General features: G+C 48.5%; 1 protein-coding gene across 5 annotated transcripts in view; it reads right to left on the minus strand.

Moving 5' to 3' along the window:
- The window catches only part of SLC7A6 (solute carrier family 7 member 6), a 33,910-nt gene that overhangs the window by 5,675 nt on the left and 6,141 nt on the right, over positions 1-22,094 (minus strand). For 3 of the 5 annotated variants that reach the window (XM_054710179.1, XM_054710180.1, XM_054710183.1), the window contains exons 2-6: positions 13,460-14,009; positions 6,422-6,547; positions 4,541-4,685; positions 3,755-3,878; positions 3,438-3,541 (exon numbers count right to left, since the gene is read on the minus strand). In XM_054710179.1, coding sequence (XP_054566154.1) covers positions 3,438-3,541; positions 3,755-3,878; positions 4,541-4,685; positions 6,422-6,547; positions 13,460-13,973 — 1,013 coding nt within the window. In that variant the 5' untranslated portion in view covers positions 13,974-14,009. Of the gene's footprint in view, positions 1-3,437; positions 3,542-3,754; positions 3,879-4,540; positions 4,686-6,421; positions 6,548-13,459; positions 14,010-14,974; positions 15,089-18,336; positions 18,354-22,094 lie in introns of those variants that run through there. The other 2 variants (XM_054710182.1, XM_054710181.1) reach the window with 2 other exon arrangements.

Here is a 22,094-nt window from a genome sequence, read left to right on the forward strand (position 1 = left end):
TCTCTCAATCACAATACCCCACCATCACCCAGTGAATGCTTCACCCTGCCATCACCCACTGGCACTCTAATCCATCCCAGCAGAGGTACCTTCACTCTGCCATCCCATAAATTTCATACTTAACACAATGACTTTTATTTTTAATATGTTTTTATTCATTTTTTTAGAGCGAGAGGAAAGGAGAGGGAGAGAGAGAGAGAGAAATATCCATTGGCTGCCTCCTGCACGCCTCCTACTCGGGATCAAGCCCGCCACCCAGGCATGAGCCCTGATCAGGAATCGAACCTTTTGGTGCATGGGACCACGCTCAACCGACTGGGCCACACCTGCCAGGGAAACACAATGGCTTTTTAAAGACAAGTAGCCAGGCTTCTCTTGTGTCCTCAGATATCTTCTCTGAGCTCGTGACGTGTGATAGGCCAGAGCAAACCTGGACTCAAAGCGACAACCCAGGCTTCCTCTCTGCACGTAAAGAGCCCGACTGACTGGGAAACGGAGCAGCAGAGAAATGAGCACCACCCAGGGCAGGCAGCGTCCTCATGCAGTACACAGCCCTCACAGGCTTAGGGGTGGACTGGGGAACAAAACGCTTCGCAAGAGATGACCACATCTGGGCCGGGAAGGAGAGCTGGAGTCTGGCAGACGGTGAGTGGTGGGTGGGGAAACAGCATGGGCAAAGGCAAAAGAGGCTTGGAGGCGGAACAGTGCGGACTCCCTAAAGGTTGGTACTAGAATGCTTGTAGTCCCAGGATAAGGAGTGTGAGCAGTGTGCTGGGGAGAACTTGCATAGGAGGACATACTGTGGAGTCTGAACAAGCATGAGAAGCCAGCCGTGGCTCTGGAGAAAAGGCCTGACAAGATTTGACGCAGAGACGCTGGTAGCATCAACAGGGAGAGACTAGGGTATGGACAGAAGGCCAGGCAAGCTCATCCATGATAACTGCCATAAGAGAGGAGGCCTGCCCTAGCCGGTTTTGCTCAGTGAATAGAGCGTCGGCCTGCGGACTGAAGGGTCCCGGGTTCGATTCCGGTCAAGGGCCTGGGTTGCGGACTCGATCCCCAGTAGGGGGCCTGCAGGAGGCAGCCAAACGATGATTCTCTCTCATCATTGATGTTTCTCCCTCTCTAAAATAAATAAAAATAAAAAAATGAATGAGGCTCAATGCCCTGGCTGAGGAGAGGACAGAATAGATGTGAAACCTCAATCAAATGTAGAGATCCTGTGTTTGTGTGTGTGTGTGTGTGTGTGCATGCATATGCACACATGTGCACATACATACACTGGGAAAATAGGCTGGACACCAAGGATAAAATTAAGAAGCAAGGAGGACTGTCCTGGCCAGTGTGGCTCAGTTGTTTGAGAATTGTCCCAGCAACCAAAGGTTGCTGGTTTGATTCCTGGTCATGCCCAGGTTGCAGGCTTAATCCCCTGTAGGGGGTGTGCAGGAGGCAGCCGATCGATGTTTCACTCTCACATCGATATTTCTCTCTCTCCCTTTCCCTTCCTTTCTTTCTAAAAAAAAAAAAAAAATCAATAATAAACTTTTATAAAGAAATAAAAGAAGAAGCGAGGAGGACTGATGGTCCACAAAATCACAATTGGACACAAAGAGCATTTGGAGTGTATATTAAGTTTGAGACACTCATGGGTCATCCGCGTGGAAGCATAGGAGTTGATGATATCATCTTTAAAGGTGCAATTGGGCAAGATGTTGGAGTTGGCTGACGAAGTTAATAATCTGTACTAAGTAGAGAAGAAATGTGGAAGAGAGGATGCTGGAAGGGAGTAATGTGTAGGTGAGGCAAAGGCGTCTAGTACAAAGCCCAAACCAGCTGCGTGGGTTATAAAGGAAAACCGAAGAAGGCAATACAAGCAGAACAATTGTGCATTATTTCGTTGACAGCACTGCACCTCCCTTTGTGTGCAGGTCCAGATTCTTACTCTCGAGTCCTCCCCAACCCCATCCAGTCAATGTCCCAAGATAGCTAAAGTGAGGTTAGAAGGCACCTACCACCTAAATATTTGGAGACAACTGGCAAGGCCAATGAGTATGAGGCCAGGGGAAGTTCCATCTTTGGGGGGTGGGGGGGGGGGGGGGGGTGGGCAGCTTGTAAAGAACCACAAGGGGTAGAACCTTGGCCACGGCAGGCTGAGGTGAGAGGAGATGACACTATATTCTTTCGCAAGACCTTGATTTCTCTGTTACTCTTGTTGCTCCGGGGAGGCCCCAAGTACATGGACTGGGGGTGTCAAAACCAGTTCAGAAAAAATAAACAGGACAAAACTTTCTCTTATCCTATCTGTTCCTGTGGCAAATCTTGATTGAATGCCTATTACACTCCTGGCCTTGGGGATAGCAACATTTATGGGGTGAGAAATCAGGAAAGAAGCCTTCTCCGCTACCAGAGTGTCACAGAAGCCACAGGAACCGTTTCAGAAGTAAAAGGCTGTCAGCGTCACTTGCTTCGTGCGTCCAGTATTATAAGGACCGTGATGAAAGCAGGCTAAGGAGGGGTCACTGGTACCCTTAACAAGAACATGTTTTAGGTACCAGAAGCCAAAGTGTAATGGGTAGAAAGATGAATGACCAGTGAAATACACACTATTCCCTCCAGAAATGTGCCCAGTAAGGAAGAGGGGAGCTGGGAAGAGCTCTTTCGTGACTTCGGTAAGTGGAGATGAAAGAAGCTTGGGCAGAGATGGCTCCCACGGGGGAACACCCACCAGAGAGAAGGGCCAACTGATGCACCTCCGTGCTAAGGAAGGGAAGTATGCAACCTTGACACCAGGTAGCAGAGTGAGCCCGGCAAGGCTCCCTTCTCTGAAACAACAGCAAGGACAGTCTCTGCACAGAGAGGAGAGAAGGAGCCTCCCTGTGGGCCGCCGTGTTTTCTGTGAAGTGAGGGGAAGAGTCACCTTGTACCACCAGCACCTGGGCCACAGCCAGTGCTCGCTGATCATTTACTGAAGGAATGAATCCTGGGGCTGTACCATAACCCGCAAGGAGCCTAGAAGCTGGTCCCTGACAGGGTCCCTAACCCAAGCTATTACCTTCTTCTTCCACCTCCTATCAATCTGTCCTTGGTTAGAGCATCGTCCCGATTCGCCAAGGTCATGGGTTTGATCCCAGGTCAGGGCACATACAAGAATCAATCAATGAATGCATAAATAAATGGAACAACAAATGGATGTTTCTTTCTTTCTCTCTCAACTCAATAAATAAAAGCATGAGCTACCAGCACACAAACATTTGCACAAAGGCAGACGCATGCACACTGATGTGCACATACACACACACACACACACACACACACACACACACACACGCACACCGTCTTTCTAAGGAAGGGAGGAAGGAAAAGAGGAGCTCTTATGGGCTCACCTACAGCCTCAGAGAAAAGTGGAGTCTGTCACCAGTGAGGCAGAGACACAGTACCTTGATGAAGCAAGGATAGACGCATTGAGGCCCCCAAAGCAGGACAGGGCAACAGCAATGGGAATGGTCCAGCTGAACATGCCAAACGTCTGGTCAGCAAATGTCTGGGGGCAGAACACAGAGGCGCACTCAGCACAGGACGGGGTTCCCTAAGCTTCCTGCCTCTGGGCTGTTGGGACGAACACAGTCACTGCTGAGCAGCCCCACCCTCTGGCCGAGACCCCCTCACCTCGCCTGCAGAGCTGGGGTGGCTGCAAAAAGATCGAACCATTCAGTGTCATAGGCTGACGAGCAAATGGGGATCCCAAGAGACTCACCACGGCCACGGCGTCACTGTCAAGGACATCTGAAATGCTCAGCACTGTGTAATAGGCCACGTTGGTCAGAAGGTAGATGAGCGTCACAATTGGCATAGAAATCCCAATGGCCAGGGGCAAATTTCTGTCAGCACAAGTGAGACAGGACTACCTAGAACCAACCTCTCCTTGGGGTCAAAGTTCACCCAGGGATTTTTTTTCTGACATTTAACAGTTCCCTGGCCTCTGGGTCTTTGAGGTACCTCTTCCCCATTATGTCCTAGGATGGGTATGTATCCCATGCCCCTGGGCTCTCTAGAGAGAAGGGGGAAGAGAAACCCTTCTCTGTAGAGATAGCTCATAAGCTCATGATGAATATTTGATGCTCGCCACACTGGGACCCATGGGTCCCACTGGGGAAGGAGCAATGTCCTCTAGGGATCAGAGGTCAGGCTGAGTACCTGGCTGCCCAGAATAAACTTCTGGCTCCTCAGGCCTCAGGGTCAGTACCAGAGTGCAAGGTCCCAACACCTCAGCCCCAGCGAGGTCTGCTGCCCACTCAAGGACCTCTCCTTGAGGAAGAACCTGGCTTCCTCCAGTATGACCATGAGGGTGAGGAGCCACAAGCTTTCCTACCTTCACTCGTTCCCATCCTAACCCCTAGTCCCTCTGAGCTGGAGAAGGAGGAGGGAGGGATGAGAGACAGAGGGACAAGGGGAAGGAAGAGGGCGACCTTGCCCTCTACCAGCCGTTGCAGCCACGTTGGGGAGTGAGAGCTGGGGAGTGGGAGGGTGAGCCCACCTTTACCTTTCTGGGTTTTTGATTTCTTCTGTTACAAAATTAAGGGTGTCCCAACCTGAGTAAGAGAAGAGGGCAGAGTAGAGGGCGAGAGAGAGGTTTCCCATGTCCCAGGAGGAACCCTCAAAGGCGTCCTGAAAGTGCTCAGAGCGTCCTGCGGGAGCAAAGGGGGGGGGGGCGGATTTCAGGGGCGAGGAAGGAAAAGAAGAAGAGGGAGGAGAGATGGAAGGTGTAAGAAGAAGGGAAGGGTGGGGAGAAGGGAGGAAGAAAGAGGAAGAAAAGATGGGAAAAAGAGAAAGGAAGAGAGTCAAGAAAAGAAGGGAAAAGCAAGGGGGAAGGGGGAAGAGGAAAGGGGGAAGGAAAAAAAACAAAACATAATTTAACACCAAAAAAGAAAAATAACTACCAGCTCCCTACACTTAACCCCAGCCCTGCTCTCTCAGGAAAGTTCATATTCCTTTACTCAAACCAGACAATCTCGGATAAGGAAGGGGCCTCCCAGCTGCCTCTGATGTGACACCTGTTCCAAAGCCGTAGTGAATTTCCATTTCCTGCAGTGACCTCAGAGCAGGCCACACCTCTTCCTCTTATTTTTTAGAAAGCACCGTTTACCATTAAAAAAGTCATTTTTCGCTAACAATGACACTTCCTGTGGAACCACCTCTCTTTGCTCAGACCACTGCACAATTTGGTCAAACAGTTTCTCAGTCTCACGGAGAGAGAGCTGTCGCTCTACTTGCCGTGGCTGAGGATGGGTGGGGCAGGAAATCACAGGCGATGTAGGAACTGGGGTCTTACTTCTCACTGGGCCTGGGGTTGATCTGGGTCCCCTCCACCCTTGAAGCACCAGCCTAGGCACTTGTCCTTCTCCTCGGAGACCTCCAGAGACCATACGGACTTGAAAGCCCAGGATGGGGCACCCAGCTGCCCAGTGGAGAGACGTCCTGGACACACTGCAGGTTTCTAACAAGACCCAGGCTTCTAGGGGAGCCCGCCTGTCCCTCAATGTGGCAAAGACGGCTGGATGTTCCTGAGACCTGGGGGACGGCCAGACGGCTGGCTGTACGTGCTGCCGTGGCACACGTGCAGAGGTGCTAGACCAGCTGCTTAAGAACTGCACGGGCACTTCTTAAAAACAGACCTTTTTCCACTCCACACCAACCAGAGTTTGATCCAATAGGTCTGAGAGGGGGGGTCTCAGTGCTCCGGGTGATTACAAACACAGCCAAGTTTAGAGAAGGGTTGTAACCTGATAGCCTGGGCCTGAGGGCTTCTCCAAGGGCTCAGGAGATCCTGGGAGGCCTGGTACCCTCACGGCCAGTTTGCTCTGATCCAGGAATGGAAAGCTTTTGAAGCCAGCCTGCAGAAAAGTCGGTGCCAACTTCACAATATTTTAATATTTTTCTGAGAGCTGACTTTGGGAGGGAATCCTGAATAAGAGCAAGTCCAGATGAAATAATCATTCATTTTCATACCCTATACCCTCCCTACCCCTCCCCTCCCCACACACACACCCTTCCAGCTAAATCTTCCTACTTGCTGCCTGGCAATCACAGACCAAAAACAGGAGCCAGAGGCAGGGTTTACTCTATCCCCGCTGTTTGCTTTTATGACCCAATTACGACCCAAGTTCCAAGATCTCTCAGCCGGCTTCTTGCAGGGCTCCTAGCCTCCTTAAAGGGACAGCCCTGAGGGAGGGGCTGACTCATGTCCATTTGGCCAAGCCAGCCTGACCCAAGAGGCCCAGGAACAGATGTCCTGTTCTCACTGACACAGTCTACCATGTACAAAGAGCTGAACATAAAGCTCAGAGAATCCCCACGTCCTCCTAGGGAATCCGGGGACCTCCCGGAGTCTTCCACCCTCCTTCCCACCTCAGGCCCTTCTTACCCTGGCACAGTTTAACAAGGCCCATGACAATGATGGCAATGAGCGCTAGGACCTTCGCGTAAGTGAACGCATCCTGCACACGTGTGCCCCATTTGACATAGGCACAGTTCACAAATGTCAGCAGACCTAGAAGAAAAACCGTACAGTCACTGGCAGGCTCCGGCTGAGGGCACAGAGGCCCAACCTCCTTTGCCAGAGTCTATCACTTCTGCCCTATCTGCCTAAAGCAAAGAGGCCGACGACTAGTCAGAACCAGAACAGGCAAATGGAGGGACAGCTCCCAGGTGCCGCAGCTGAGAGTTCCCATGAACAGCCCCTCACTGCTGACAAGTGAAGATACAAAGGCATGACACCTATTCATAAATTTTTTGTTTTGTTTTGTTTTTTAATCCTCACCTGAGGACATCCTTTCCATTGATTTCCAGAGAGAGGGGAAGGGAGGAAGGAGGGGGAATGGGAGGGGGGAGAGAACATCGACATGAAAGGTACACGCCCTTGACAGGGAATTGAACCTGCAACCCTTCAAGTCCGCAGGCCGCCGCTCTAACCACTGAGAAAAACTGGCCAGGGCCACATTCATAAATTCTGACAACCAGACCATTTTTGGAAATTTCTCCCAGGCCCACTCAGACTCCCAAGGTCCTAAACCACCCAAGGCACAAGGCCTGCCCATGGCCCCATTAGAGAGTAGAGACAAGAGAGGCCCACTAATAAATGAGGTGCGTTTGAATGTAGGTGGCAGGTCACCTAGGAATTAGACACTGTTTTGTGTATGAGTGTAAAAAAGAAATCTGTCATGTGCCTCAGCATTTCACACACGTCCTGTCCGTTAATTCTCACAACCCCAAAATACAGACATTCCTATTTCCATTTTATAGGTGAGGAAACTGAGGCTGAGAGGTCCATGAGGAAACATGGACCCCACTGATCTCTCTCAGTCCCCACAATTCTCGGGGGGGTGGGGGAGTCCACGAGAAGTGAGCTCACCTGGGCATTCCCTGGGCTCCTGTCAGCACCCGTGGCTGTATGTTCCAGCTCCTCACACACCTCAGCGATACCCGGGCCCTGTGTGGAGGGTCTCGGCACTTTACCCCCGGTAAACAGGTACTGCTCTGATCCATAGGGAAGGCACAAGAGCGATACACAAGGGGTTCCAGACCACCCCTACCTTTTCCTACCTACTTTGCACTCTACTTCACCAGACTCTCTCTGTACTGGTGCCAGATACACAGGAAAAAGAAATGTCCTCCTCTCCTCCTGCCACAGCCACAGCAACTCTCACTTTCAAGGTCTAGCCGTAGCCCCACTTCCTCTGTAAAACCTTCCCCAAACAGACCAGCCAGTGGCTCCCTGAGCTCTCTGCCCGCTAGGCCGGCAGCATTCTCACTTCACAGCACCGCTCAGTGCCTCAGGCTGTGGTCACAAGAGCCTCTGTCTCAGGAAGGTCTGTCTCTCCCTTGGGCATTTGGGTGGTGCTTCTCAAGGAGATCATAATTCTTAGGGGGAACAAAAGCATTTTGTTTTCTTAAGCTTATGGCCAAACAGAGAGGGGAAATGGTGAACTCTGTTAGAATCAAGTCGGTGATGACCTTCACTTAACCTTGAATTCCCCCGGAACAAGGCAAGTGTCAGAAACTTGGACATCCTTCCACTCCATGGAGAGAAAGGCTAGGGCCAGCCTGTGGGAATAAAACATGGTGGCTGAGGAGCCTCGAAAACACTTGGAGAGCTCTCACTCCATACTCTGGCAAATGTCATAGGAGGTGGGGGTTGGGGGGCGAGGGCGAAGGTCAAGGGGAAGGGGAGAAGACCAAAGGAATGCATGCTGCTGCAGGGCTTCCCAGGGACCTGCCCTGCTAACCAAAGTGCATGGGGCTAAGCCTAGATCAGCTGCCAGAAGGATTACCTAGTTAATAGCCACCAGCAATCCACAGGCCCTTGTGCACTACGGTAAGCATATCGTGAGGTGCCTTCCTCTCTGCTGGGCCCCTTCGCGGGAATTGCTCCCCCTCCTCTGCTGTGCCTGACCAAGCCAGACACGGGACCCCAGCTGAGCCTATTGGATCATCCTTCCCAGGAACGTGGAGTCGGGATCCCCAGAGACAGAATCTATTGCATAGCAGCCAGTCAGTCACATACAAACCCTGTAACAAGGGAACCACAAGAAAGCAAAGGAAGCAGGACCACGGAAAGAAGAAGTGAGAGGGTGTACAGCTTGCGATAAAAGTCTGACCAGAAGAGACAGAGAGAGATAAGAGACAAAGACAGAGACAGGGAGAAAGGGACAAAAAGAGAGAGAAAGGTGGACATACACAGGAAGTGGCTGTGCTCCTGGCTCGTAGCACCAAGATGTGGCTGCAAGACGTGCCTCGTGGGAGTCCCTGCAGAGCACCTTCTGAAAGACCGGCTGGAAGGTACCATTGAGCCTGGCCACCGTGGCTGCCTCTGGGAGGAAGACTAACGCTTGGAGAGGAAGGGAGACCTTTTCCATCGTACTTAGACTTATTTACCATGCACAGATGCTTCTTTCTCAATAAAAATAAAAATATTTAGTGAACAACATGCAGCCAGCCAGGGAGCAGGGTCTGGAACAGGATGAGGTGAGTAAGACACCTGGGACACAAAAGTTAGGGAGGTGCTCACTGTCAGAGGGCCACTTGGCAAACCACCCTTAAATGCTGGCCCCGGGCGCCTTGCTTCACCCAACGCTCAGCCCTGCCAGAGAACAGAGAGCTCTGAAAACAGTCTACCAAGCAGCAGCCAAGTCCTCTGAATGTTTTCCTGATTCTAATTAAGAAATAAAAGTTCACCCCACCGGCGTGGCTCAGTAGTCAACTTATAAACAAGGAGGTCACGGCTCAATTCCTGGTCAGGGCACATGCCGGGGTGGCAGGCTCAGTCCCAGTACGGGGTGTGCAAGAAGCAGCCAATCAATGATTCTCTCTCATCACTGATGTTTCTGTCTCTCTTCTCCCTCTCCCTTCCTCTCTGAAATTAATAAAAAATATGTTTTTAAATACACTTTCCGTCCACAAATAATAAAACAGAAATAAAATTTCACCAGCTGATCCTCACTCCTCCATGCCTCCCAGAACGTCCATGTGAGGGCTCTTCAAGGCTCTCTGGGAACTAGTGGCTGAGAAAGGAGTATTCATTCAAATAGCAAATCTAGACCCAATCCCAAAGCAGAAACAAATCCCCAAGTCTCTCTGTGGCAAAGACCACTAGTTATCTTCTGACATCTGTTTTTCCATTTTATCTTAGTAATAGAAATCTCAGCCGGAGTCATGGTTGCCCCCAAATAAAGTGGACGTTGCCCAGCCTCTCTTGCAGGGAGGTATGGCCAGGTAACCAGGTTCCTGCCCCAGGATGTAAGCAGTTTCACTGTGTGGGGAAAAAAGGGCCACATGCTAACCTAACTCAGGGAAGGCCTGCGTGGTGGCTTTGCAAACTCAAGAGACCTAAAGTAACCACGAAGGATGGTCTGAAATTAAAACCTTTGATTAAAAAGCAGTTTAATTAATTAGCCGAAACCGGTTTGGCTCAGTGGATAGAGCGTCGGCCTGCGGACTGAAGGGTCCCAGGTTCGATTCCGGTCAAGGGCATGTACCTTGGTTGCGGCACATCCCCAGTGGGGGGTGGGGAGTGCAGGAGGCAGCTGATCGATGTTTCTCTCTCATAGATGTTTCTAACTCTCTGTCCCTCTCTCTTCCTCTCTGTAAAAAATCAATAAAATATATTTTTTTTAAAAAAGCAGTTTAATTAGCGGGTAGTCATGTCCTAGGCCAGTATCTTTTGCATCTAAGATATCATACCTGTGGAATGTCAGGGTAACTTGTAACTTTCCTTTTTCCAGAACTCTCAAGGCACAACCAATGTGTCAGGGCACCAGGGTAGAGACCACAAATTCCCTCATTGTTAGCTGTTAATTGTTGTTAATTGTTATTAATCTTATTAATTGTTGACTGTTAACTATCCTGTACCCACCTATGTAAAAGAAGTATGTATCGAGCCCAGCAGGTGGGACTCAGTGGTTGAGCATCAACCTATGAACCAGGAGGTCAGGGTTCAATTCCTGGTCAGGGCACATGCCTGGGTTGTGGAATGCAGGAAGGGACATGCAGGAGGCAGCCAATTCTCTCTCATCATTGATATTTCTATCCCTCTCCCTTCCTGTCTGAAATCAATAAAAATATATTTTTAAAAAAGAAAAAGGATATTATAAAAAATAAAAATGTGTCTGTCAATTTAATTTTTATCCAATCCCAGAGTTTCCCTGCTTTGCTTTCTTCCACCTCCCTAATCTATCACCAAAGGATTTCATGTAACCCACTTACATCTCCTCCTTTCAATGTAATGTATAAAACAAGGTGAAAAACTGCCATTCTCTGGAGCATTAACCCAATACGTTGAGATTCTGCTTCCCAGTTGTGGTCGACAATTTGGCTCAAATAAACTCACAAAAATTCTTCACAGGTTTGAATGTTTTCATACATTAGCAATATGAATAAGACCTCAGGAAATCTCTTTAAAGGGTGAGGCCTGCCTTTCTTTGTTCTTCCTCTCAGCCATGATGCAGACATGACAGCTTGAGCTTGAGTAGCCAGCCTGAACCGCCAGCTAGAAATCACATGCTGAGGGCAGGCCCGAAAGGCAGAGCGGAGGAACCTGGCTCCCTGAAGGATTACAAAGTCATCCTGCAAGCCCCACACTGCCTGCTTTTAACATGTGGAAGAAATAAACTTCCATGTGTGTGAGCCATGCTGCTTTTGGTTTTCAGTGTTTGAAACACAAACTAATCCTGAATAATACATGTGCCCTCAGACAGACCTGCGCCTCTCATATTCTCTGAAGAGGAACTGGCCTGGCAACCTGAAGTTGTAGTCCCAGTTCTGCGGACAGTCACAGCTCCCTCTTCCCACAGGCCGCAGGGAGGGGAAGGAACCGTTCCATACCCTCCTCCTTCTTTCCCCCTCCCACCCCGCTCCTCCTCCTTCTCCTTCTCCTCCTCCCCCTCACTGTTGGCCTTGACAAACAAACCCTCAGGGGCAATGGAGTCTCAACTGTGAGGAGGCCTCCGCTTTGATGCCTCTATGTCAGTGCTGAACTGACTTCCTTGTTGAAACCATCACAGCAAATACTCACCAATGATGTGTGTGAGGCTACATAAAAAGCAGCATCCCACAGAGATAAATGTACTGACAATAACTAAGCCAGAAACATACACTTCTGCAGTCAAATCAAGTACTGGGCACCTATACTTACAATGCTGGGCACCTGGCCAGAGAGGGGACCTTTGGACCTCAAGAACTACCGCCCTAGCTGGTGTTGCACAGTGGTTAGAGTATCGACCTGTGGAACAAAGGGTCTCTGGTTCGATTCCCAGTCAAGGACACATACCTGGGTTGCAGGTTCGATCCCCAGCCGGGTCTGGGCACATGCAGGAGACAACCGATGTTTCTCTCTCTGTCTCTCCCCCTCCCTTCCTCTCTCTCTAAAAATCAGTGGAAAAAATGTCCTCGGGTGAGGATTAACAAACAAAAAAAAGTCCTCAACACTTGGTGGTAGATTAAGGGTGATTTGAGGCTAAGTTAATTTTCTCCTTGATGAATATGTTTTATAATCAGAAAACCATTCCCTTTTTTAGAGAGCTCAGTCAGGCCAAAGTCCCCCTGGCCCAATCCTATCAGATATACAACTGAGTACCCACCCTTCCTCCTCCCTGGGGTATCTGTGGAGGGGTTCCCTTTAACATTTGTCTGTAACAAATGCCTTAAAGTTAGAAGGCACAGTGTACGGTACAATCCTTTATAATCCGGTGCTCTCAGTCTATTTTTAACACTGAGGATAAATTACATATACTGCCAAAACTTTTGCAAGCAGAGATATGGAAAGAACACAGTATAATTAGGTGCCTCTGGCAACACAATGCTAAGGCACACAGGGAATTCTGGGCCACTTCACAGCTAAATAAAACACGAGCTCTACAGGACTGGGGAAATTCACAGCAATCTCTTTCCCTTTCTGTGACTTCACACAGAATCCCTCCTTACCACCTCAGGAGAAAAAAAATGAAAATAAAGAGGGATCCACGGGGATCTCTTAGGTTCTGTCCTCAAAAACCCAAATACAGGGTAGAAGCCACCCACCTGCCTCTCACTGGCCCCAGGCAGGACTTGTTTACAAAGTCAGGGTAAAGAAATCCGAAACACCAAAGGGGAAAAGCCGTTTTGGTGTGCTGCCTGCTGCTTAGAACTGGCTGTGACAGTGGCAGGAAGAAGTGGCCCTGTGGTCCTGCGGGCCTGAGGGATCACCCACCATCCCGAGAAGCCCATTTCCTCACGGACGCCTTTAAACTGGCTTAAGATAAAAAGCTGGGAAGCAAAATAACATTTTTTTTTAGCAGCATAATCAAGGCCTCACCACTTATGGTTGTTTTTTTTCTGGGTGAAGTTACAACTAGTGATATTGATTCCAATCAAAACACCTACAAGACAAATATGCCAGTAAGACATGCACCGACCTGTCACAGACTGGGGAACAGAACTCGGGGACAGCCGAGAGTGAAAGGAATGTGAGGCCCTAACAGCCACACACAAATTTAAACTTCTCCCACCCCATTCTTTACCCTTATCTCGGGACCAAATGACTTTGGTGAAATTACTTCTTGAGCCCGGCAGGCATGGCTCAGTAGTTGAGCACTGCCCTGTGAACCAGAAGGTCACGGTCCGATTCCCGGTCAGGGCACACGCCCAGGTTGCGGACTCGACCCCTAGTAGGGGGCGTGCAGGGGGGCTGATCAATGCATTCTCTCTGATCATTGATGTTTCTATCTCTCTCTCCCTCTCCCTTCCTCTCTGAAATTAATAAAAATATATTTTAAATTTTTTTTTCGAAAAAGAAAATTACTTCTTGAAGAGATATAATACCTCTTTTCCTCCCAACAAGCAAAATATGCTGTTCAGTATAAGGTACTATTAGCATTATTAAACTAACCACCAACCCCCACCAATACTCCCCCAGAGCCCCCCGACTTACATATGCAAGCAGCAGCGAGGAGACGGCAGGCCAGGTAAGGGGGATCGCAGGTAGGAAAGGAGGGCTGGATGATGTAGTTGGCAAAGGTGATAGCGATGATGGCCTGACTGGTGGGCTCAACGATTAGCAGGGAGGCCCACAGGCGGATGAAGGCAATGAAGCCCCCAAAGGCCTCTAGAATATAAGCATAGCTGGCCCCGGATTTGGTGATGGTGGTCCCCAGTTCTGCATAGCAAAGGGCGCCCACAACAGAGAAAAGCCCGCCAATGGCCCATATGACCAGCGACAACCCATAGGAAGCCGTGTGTACCAGAACGCCCTTGGGTGAGACAAAAATTCCTGAGCCGATCATGTTGCCCACCACCAGGCTGACCCCATTCAGCAGCGAGATCTCCTTCTTCAGCTGCATAGTTTCTGTGGTCCCCGGAGATGCCACGCTCTCATCTTCCTCCCTGGGCTGGTTGGCCTCAGACATGAACTGATAGGTGGACGCTGTGCTCTCCCTGGCTTCCATGGCAAGTGGCTCCTTCACACCCTTGTGGACGACAGCCTGGCAAAGAACAGAAGTATGTCAGCCCAAGGCTGGGGAGGTGCTAGTTTACACCTGCAAGGCAGGCCGATTTCTTTTTTTTTTTTTTTTTTTTTTTTACAGAGAGGAAGGGAGAGGGATAGAGAGTTAGAAACATCGATGAGAGAGAAACATCGATCAGCTGCCTCCTGCACGCCCCCTACTGGGGATGTGCCCGCAACCAAGGTACATGCCCTTGACCGGAATCGAACCCGGGACCCTTCAGTCCGCAGGCCGATGCTCTATCCACTGAGCCAAACCGGTCAGGGCAAGCAGGCCGATTTCTTATGTGGGAACGGCACGCCTCACACACGGACCTACAATCAATGAGCCTGCCTGTTTCCACCACAGGACTCAGGGAAATGAGTGGAAACTGCTCCCAAGAAAGATACCAGAAAAGATCAGGCAAGATACGAAGGCGACTTCCAACATGAGGTACCTGGCTTGACGCCCAGGCTAGGCTGGCATTCGGTTTATCCATAGCACAGGTTCTCCTGAGACGTCGTGTTTGCAGCTTAAAACCTGCAAGCCCGCCCTGTGGAGAAGACCAGAGTCCCGGCACCAGGTTCACAGCCCTAGCCAGCCTGAAAGGCTTCTCACTGTCCATCCCCAGGTAATCCTGCCCGCTCACCCCCACCCCAGCGTAGCAGGGACTTCTGCAGCATCCAGCCACATGTGGGAAAGTCTGCAGCTACTGTCAGGCTAGCAGAGAACATGAGCATGTGGTGGGAAGGGCCAGGAAGACGCTAAGACAAGGGCACATCCCTATCGCAGAGACTGGACCAAGGAGAAGACCCTCATGAAAATACACACCCATATGTTGCTCTTTCCTCCATTGCTCCGTGCCCATTCAACACCTTTCTTTTTCCGGAGTGCTCAGAGAGGGATAACATAATAAGACCAGGCGGAGGAAGAATATTCAGAGGGCATTCTAACGTGGAGCTCACCTGCTATGGGCTTAGCTGCTTTTCTCCTCAGCATGCCCCTCACTACCATCTGAGTCGCAAAGAGATTCTCCCAGAATAGGATCCAGAAGTCTCGACACCCAATCAAAGCTATAAGGTTCCTCTTATCCACAGACCTGGTTTTGGAAGGCATCCTAAAGGGAGATGGAGCACACGCACACACACACGCACACACATGCACGCACACACACACACACACACACACGTACACGCGCACACACACACACGCACGCACGCACACACACGCACGCGCACACACACGCACGCGCACACACACACACATGCACGCACACACGCACACACACACGCACACGCACACGCACACACATGCACAATACCACCTTTGGATTAGACTTGGGCCAGTCCAGAAACTTCAAGGAAGTTGGATTCTACACCAACCTACCTACGAAGGACCCAGAAACTGTCAAAGGAAGACGGCACCTTCTTGACCCTCCACTCAGCATGGCCTTCTCCCTCCCTCAATTCCTGTGCCCTGGAGTCAAGAATTCAGATTCCCTATTCCTGACTCACCTTCGGGAGAAAGGAATCTGGTAGGCCATATAATCCCCACCCAGAAATCAGTCCTTCACAGGCAGGGAGATACTTCCATGGATAAGAATGGAATCTCAAACAAAGAATGGATGGTTTGGCTCAGTGGATAGAGCGTCGGCCTGTGGACTCAGGGGTCCCAGGTTCGATTCGGTCAGGGGCATGTGCCTTGGTTGCACATCCCCAGTGGGGGGTGTGCAGGAGCAGCTGATTGATGTTTCTCTCTCGTCGATGTTTCTATCTCTATCCCTCTCTCTTCCTCTCTGTAAAAAATCAATAAAATATATTAAAAAAAAAAAAACAAAGAATGGATGAATCACTACGTCCGCTTCCCAGAAGCCTCTAATCCGCTCCACAAAATGGATGTGCCAGAGCCTTGCCTCACTGAGCTCAGCGCAAGGGAATCAGGGCCTTCGAGAGTGAGCAGTTCTCAGGCAAAACTCCAATCTCCACAGCCTCCCCCCAAACTCCTGCCTTACCTATCCCAGGCCCCTTCCAGACTACAGACCTGAGCCCACGTGAAAAAAGCTCCTCTGGCCCAGCTGGTGTGGCTCAGGGATTGAGCATCAATCTATGAACCAGGAGGTCACAGTGTGATTCCTGGTCAAGGCACAGGCCTGGGTTGTGGGCTGGATTCCCAGTGCGGGGCGTGCAAGAGGCAGCTGATCAATGATTCTCTCTCATTGTTGATGTTTCTATCTCTCTCTCCCTCTCCCTTCCCCTCTGAAATCAATAAAAATATGTTTTTAAAAAAAAAGAAAAAAACAACCAACTCCTTTGGGGCATTAGTAAACCCTCCGCCACTCCCCGAGGAGGTGAGCCAGTCTACCTCTGCTTGGACAAGGCCTGGCTGTAAGGAGGCACCACTTTCACTCCTGGCACCACGCCTGCAGATTTCCCTATGCAGCCACACGGAACCTTACTTGTTTTCCCGTGTCTGCCAGGTGAGTCCAAAACAAGCAAACGGCTGAGGAGCCTATATTCTCACGAGTCTAGGGCAGAGAGACCTGGGCTGCTTTTTCACCCAAGTCAACACAGAAGCAGAAGAACTGGCTCCAGTGACCACGCCAGCCTCCTCCTGTCCCATCAGACCCCACAGGGTATTCTATTTGGACTTCTGTGTGGGTTTTCCACTCATCAAGCAATTTCGCAACACCGACTCCTGTCCTACAATTTAAGTCAATTCTGACGCTATCTACCCAAAGATAGTATCAGATTCCACAGGTTAAGGGCTCAGTCCCACAAACCTGCCCCTACTACCACTTCAGATGCCAATCACAAGTCCAGGTGGTTACCAGTGCTGTTGACTGACTGGTGGTAAGTTGGGGGTTCCTACTACCCCCTCCTTGAGTTCAATTAATTTGCTAGAGCAGCTCACAGAATTCAGGAAAACTTACTAGATTACCAGTAGGGTAGGGTCCCTAGGGGCTGCCGCAGCAGCCGAACCTTCCTCCCTTCCCAGGTCACCTGCCACTGCCACTGCCTCCAGGGCCTCCCTCCCTTCCCCCAGCCGGCCCCGCCCCCTGGTCGAACTCCCAGAGGAACTCTCAGTCAGGGGACAATTTGCATACCACGCTTTTATTATATAGGAAGGTTATAACTCAGAGGTTTTTCTCCACAGGCCTCCATGGAGTCTCATAAGAAATACTAGACAGGAGACCAGAGAAAGCCTTGCAGCAGTACTAGTCTGAAGAAAGCAGTCACTACTCTGTGAAAAATACAAAGGTCTACCTGGTCCCTTCTCTAAAGAAGAAAAATCTTGCCCAGCTGGTGTGGCTCAGCGGTTGAGCATCAGCCCATGAACCAAGAGGTCACCAGTTCAATTCCCGGTCAGGGCACATGCCTGGGTTGTGGGGGACATGCAGGAGGCAGCCAACTGATGATGTTTCTCTCCCCATTCCTCTCTCTTAAAAAAAATAAAAATCAATAAAGATAAAAATATTAGACACCTTGGGAAAAGACAGCAAACTGTCACTACCAAAATAGCTGAGGCAGAAAATTCGGATCCAGAGGTAGAGCCTCAGAGGAGTCCTACCTCTGGGGGCGGAGTAGGGTCACCCAGAAAGATCCATCCACACCTAGAGCCAGGGAATCAGGACCTGCCTAAGACGAGGCTGAACCAAAACAATTGTAGCAAGTACCCAGCAACAAGACGACTGTGGTAGGTGGTGCCTCGGGCACAGGTGCAGAAAGGCTTAAAGCTAAAAGTGGAGCATAAACACAGGAAAAACCCTCCCTCTAGCAAACCTGACCCTTCGCCTTCGGTGCACAAAAGGAAACCACAGCAACAACAAAACCCAAACACAACTCACCTCCTAACCAACTCAAACTTCTACATTAACCGCCTAGTAAAAGAAGAGGGGTAGTTACTTCCCAGAATGAATGCTATGCATCTACATCTGGCAATCAACAACAAACTACAAGCAACACACAAAACAAAACAACAGAAACAACCCACGATCAAGAGGCAAAGCAATCAATAGGATAAGACTTAGAGATGACCCAGATATTGAAATTATCTACAGGGAAATTAAAATAACTATGATTATGTGAAAAATAATATAAGCAGAGTCACTTTGACACGGAGTAGGAACTCCCATCCCAGAAGAACAGCCTTGCATATCTTACTTTTCAAACTTCTGGAATGTTAAGACTGGCTAAAATAACCTCTGGGCTGGGGGCCTGAAATTTAAAGACATTCTTTAAATTCTGCCGAAACTGGTTTGGCTCAGTGGATAGAGCGTCGGCCTGCGGACTGAAAGGTCCCAGGTTCGATTCCAGTCAAGGGCATGTACCTTGGTTGCGGGCACATCCTCAGTAGGGTGTGTGCAAGAGGCAGCTGATCGATGTTCCTCTATCATCGATGTTTCTAACTCTCTATCCCCCTCTCTTCCTCTCTGTAAAAAATCAATAATAAAAATATATTAAATTCCTATTGTTAGCTTATCTGCGCCTATAGAAATTCCCTCCTTAGCTTATTAACACGCCCAAAAACTCCCTCCTTTTCTTGTCTACATTCCCCTTCCCTCTCTCTCTCTCTCTCTCTCTCTCTCTCTCTCTCTCTCTCTCTCTGCTTCACCTCCTAATCCTCTCTACCTGAACCAATGCTATTGTTTTAGATCTCAAATGTTTGTTGCCTCTCACATTGGCCTTTTATTTGTAGGTTAACAATTAATACACTAAACGTTCTCATAGAAAAATTGGACAGTATTCAAGAACAGATGCAAAATTTCAGCAAAGAAATGAAAACCACAAGAGTCCAGGAGAAACCAAGATGGAGGCATAGGTAAACACCTAAACTGCTGCCTCGCACAACAATTTCAAAACTACAACTAAAAGACAAAACGAGCCGAAACCCGTTTGGCACAGTGGATAGAGCTTTGGCCTGCGGACTGAAAGGTCCCGGGTTCGATTCCGGTCAAGGGCATGTACCTTGGTTGCGGCCACATCCCCAGTAGGGGGTGTGTAGGAGGCAGCTGATCGATGTTTCTAACTTTCTATCACTCTCCCTTCCTCTCTGCAAAAAATCAATAAAATATATTTAAAAATAAAATAAAAGACAAAACGAACATCATCCAGAACCACAGGAAAGCTGGCTGAGTGGAAATTCTACAACTAGAAGGAAAGAGGAAAGCACAAGGAGAATCAGAGGAGCTGCAAAAGGCTGAGGTACGGAGACACGCAAGCGGGCGGCTAAGTGCCTGGCTGGCTTTCTCTAGCGGGAAGGAAACAAAAGCTCCCGACTGCGCTGAACCCCAGTTCCGGGCGAGACCCTGGGGACCCAGGCTTATGGGGGTGGGGGGGAATCTGGACTGTCAGGCAGAAACTCAGGGGAGCCGCGAAAGGCAGAGATCTGGAGGCGCGCGCGCTCAAGTGCACGAAGAGAGGACTGACTACTGACTGCGCTGCCACTGGCTTTCTCTAGCGGGTGGGAAACGGAAGCTCCCCACTGTGCTGAACTCCAGTTCCGGGCGAGAATCTGGGAATCCAGATTCATTGGGGGACAAACTGGACTGTCTGGCAGTGGGCGGAACTCGAGGGTGGCTTACTCTTAGAGGTGCTTTCAGCAATTACCAAGGGACACTGAGAAGCCAAGACTGTCTGCTCAGCCCTGAGACTCCACCCCATCCAAGCTGAGCACAGAGGCTTTTGCAATTTTGCAAGTCTTGTCTCAGGAGGCTGTCTCCAGCACAGAAGTTCTCCCAGCATAGACACAGCTGATCCTCACAGCCAATTGGCCAGGAAGTCAATCCCTCCCAGTGATACCAACAACAATCAAGACTTAACTACAACAAGGGTGTACACTAAGGTGACCAGACGTCCCGCTTTTGGCGGGACAGTCCCGATTTTTAACAATTTGTCCCGTGTCCCGCGGCGTTTTAAAAAAGTCCCGATTTTTGGAAAGAATGCACAACAAGCTAGGGAAAGGCGGGAGAACGGGAAGGGAATATACGGTTTTCGGCGGCCATGTGGCGATTTAGCCAGGATATGAGTTTATATTATTTTTGTTAATTTTATAATGTTAAACTTTAATAATAACAAATAATTGTTGAGAACTGATTATCGAGAACTGCTTATCAAAGTTCGCATTGTTGATCAGTTGTTAGAATTCGACCACCATTGTTTGGACTTAATGAACAATGGCATTTTTTGGGATTGGCAACGACGAAAACATTTTGTAACTGTCTCTCAGACGATACACATCGTACTGCGTGCTAGTAAGCTAGTTAAACAAGTGATGTCATTACAAATCAGCTATTCAGATAATTTAGGTAAGTAATTTATTTATTTCATAAATACATAAATTTTCTTGAATTTAGCAGACAGTACTCGTATTATTTACATTTTATAGTGGCGGCAAAAAGTCTAGTGCCGGCCTTGAAAGTGACACTTACGACTTACGTTACGGCAAATTCAGAGGAAAAATAATACAAGTTAGTATTGTTATTATTTAGAAAGAAATATAGGATTAAAATAATTTCTAAAATATAGTTACTTTATAACAATCAAATTAATTTAATTTATAAACTAACAATAAAATATGTTCATGTAATTATGTACCTACTTACTGTGTTTTTAAGCAATATGTATATAATAATTTATAATATAATTTTAAACTATTTTTTTAGATTTTTAACATAATGAGTAAGAAAAGAGGATGCAAATTCAACGATGATCTAAGAAGTGAATTTCCTTTTATTAAAAAAAACCAAAAGCGATTACAATATAGACCAAATTTTTAATCAAGAACCCCCCCCCCCGGGCCAAAACCGGTATGGCTCAGTGGATAGAGCGTCGGCCTGCGGACTCAAGGGTCCCACGTTCGATTCCGGTCAAGGGCATGTACCTTGGTTGCGGGCACATCCCCAGTAGGGAGTGTGCAGGAGGCAGCTGATCGATGTTTCTCTCTCATCAATGTTTCTAACTCTCTATCCCTCTCTCTTCCTCTCTGTAAAAAATCAATAAAATATATATATTTTTAAAAAGAACCCCCCTCCCCCTCCCCCGGGTCAATGGTATCCCACTTTACCAATGTTAAAATCTGGTCACCTTAGTGTACACACAGCCCACAAAGGGGTGCACCAAGAGTATCCACCTCAGGTGACTGGGGAGGCTGAGCCACTGGGCCATATATGACACCTAGCATACAAAGCTACCCTACCAACTCAGGGAAGCAGCGAAAATGTGGAGTCAAAGAAACAGATCACAAACGAAAGAAATGGAGGAAAACAAACTACTGGGTATAGAGTTCAAAACCACGGTTATAAGGTTTTTCAAGAATTTCCTAGAAAAGGCCGATAAATTTAGCCAGACCCTCAAGGATATGAAAAAGGACCAACTAGAAATTAAACATGCACTGACTAAAATAATAAATATTATACAGAGACCCAACAGCAGACTAGAGGAACACAAGAATCAAGTCAAAGATTTGAAATACATAGAAGCAAAAACACTCAACCGGAAAAGCAAAAAGAAAAAAGAATCCAAAAAGTTGAAGATAGTGTAAGGAGCCTCTAGGACAACTTCAAGCGTACCAACATCAGAATTATGGGGGTGCCAGAAGAAGAGAGAGAGCAAGATGCTGAAAACCTATTTGAAGAAATAATGACTGAAAACTTCCCCCACCTGATGAAAGAAATAGACTTACAAGTCCAGGAAGTGCACAGAACCCCAAACAAAAGGAATCCAAAGAGGACCACACCAAGACACATCATAATTAAAATGCCAAGAGCAAAAGACAAAGAGAGAATCTTAAAAGCAGCAAGAAAAAAACAGTTAGTTACCTACAAGGGAGAACCCATACGATTGTCAGCTGATTTCTCAACAGAAACTATGCAGGCCAAACAGGAGTGGCAAGAAATATTCAAAGTGATGAATAGCAAGAACCTACAACCAAGATTACTCAACCCAGCAAAGCTATCATTCAGAATCAAAGGGCAGATGAAGAGCTTCACAGATAAGAAAAAGCTAAAGGAGTTCATCACCACCAAACCAGTATTATATGAAATGCTGAAAGGTATTCTTTAAGAAGAGGAAGAAGAAGAAAAAGGTA

Source organism: Eptesicus fuscus, chromosome 21 (genome assembly GCF_027574615.1).
Source record: "Eptesicus fuscus isolate TK198812 chromosome 21, DD_ASM_mEF_20220401, whole genome shotgun sequence".
Classification (NCBI taxonomy): Eukaryota; Metazoa; Chordata; class Mammalia; order Chiroptera; family Vespertilionidae; genus Eptesicus; species Eptesicus fuscus.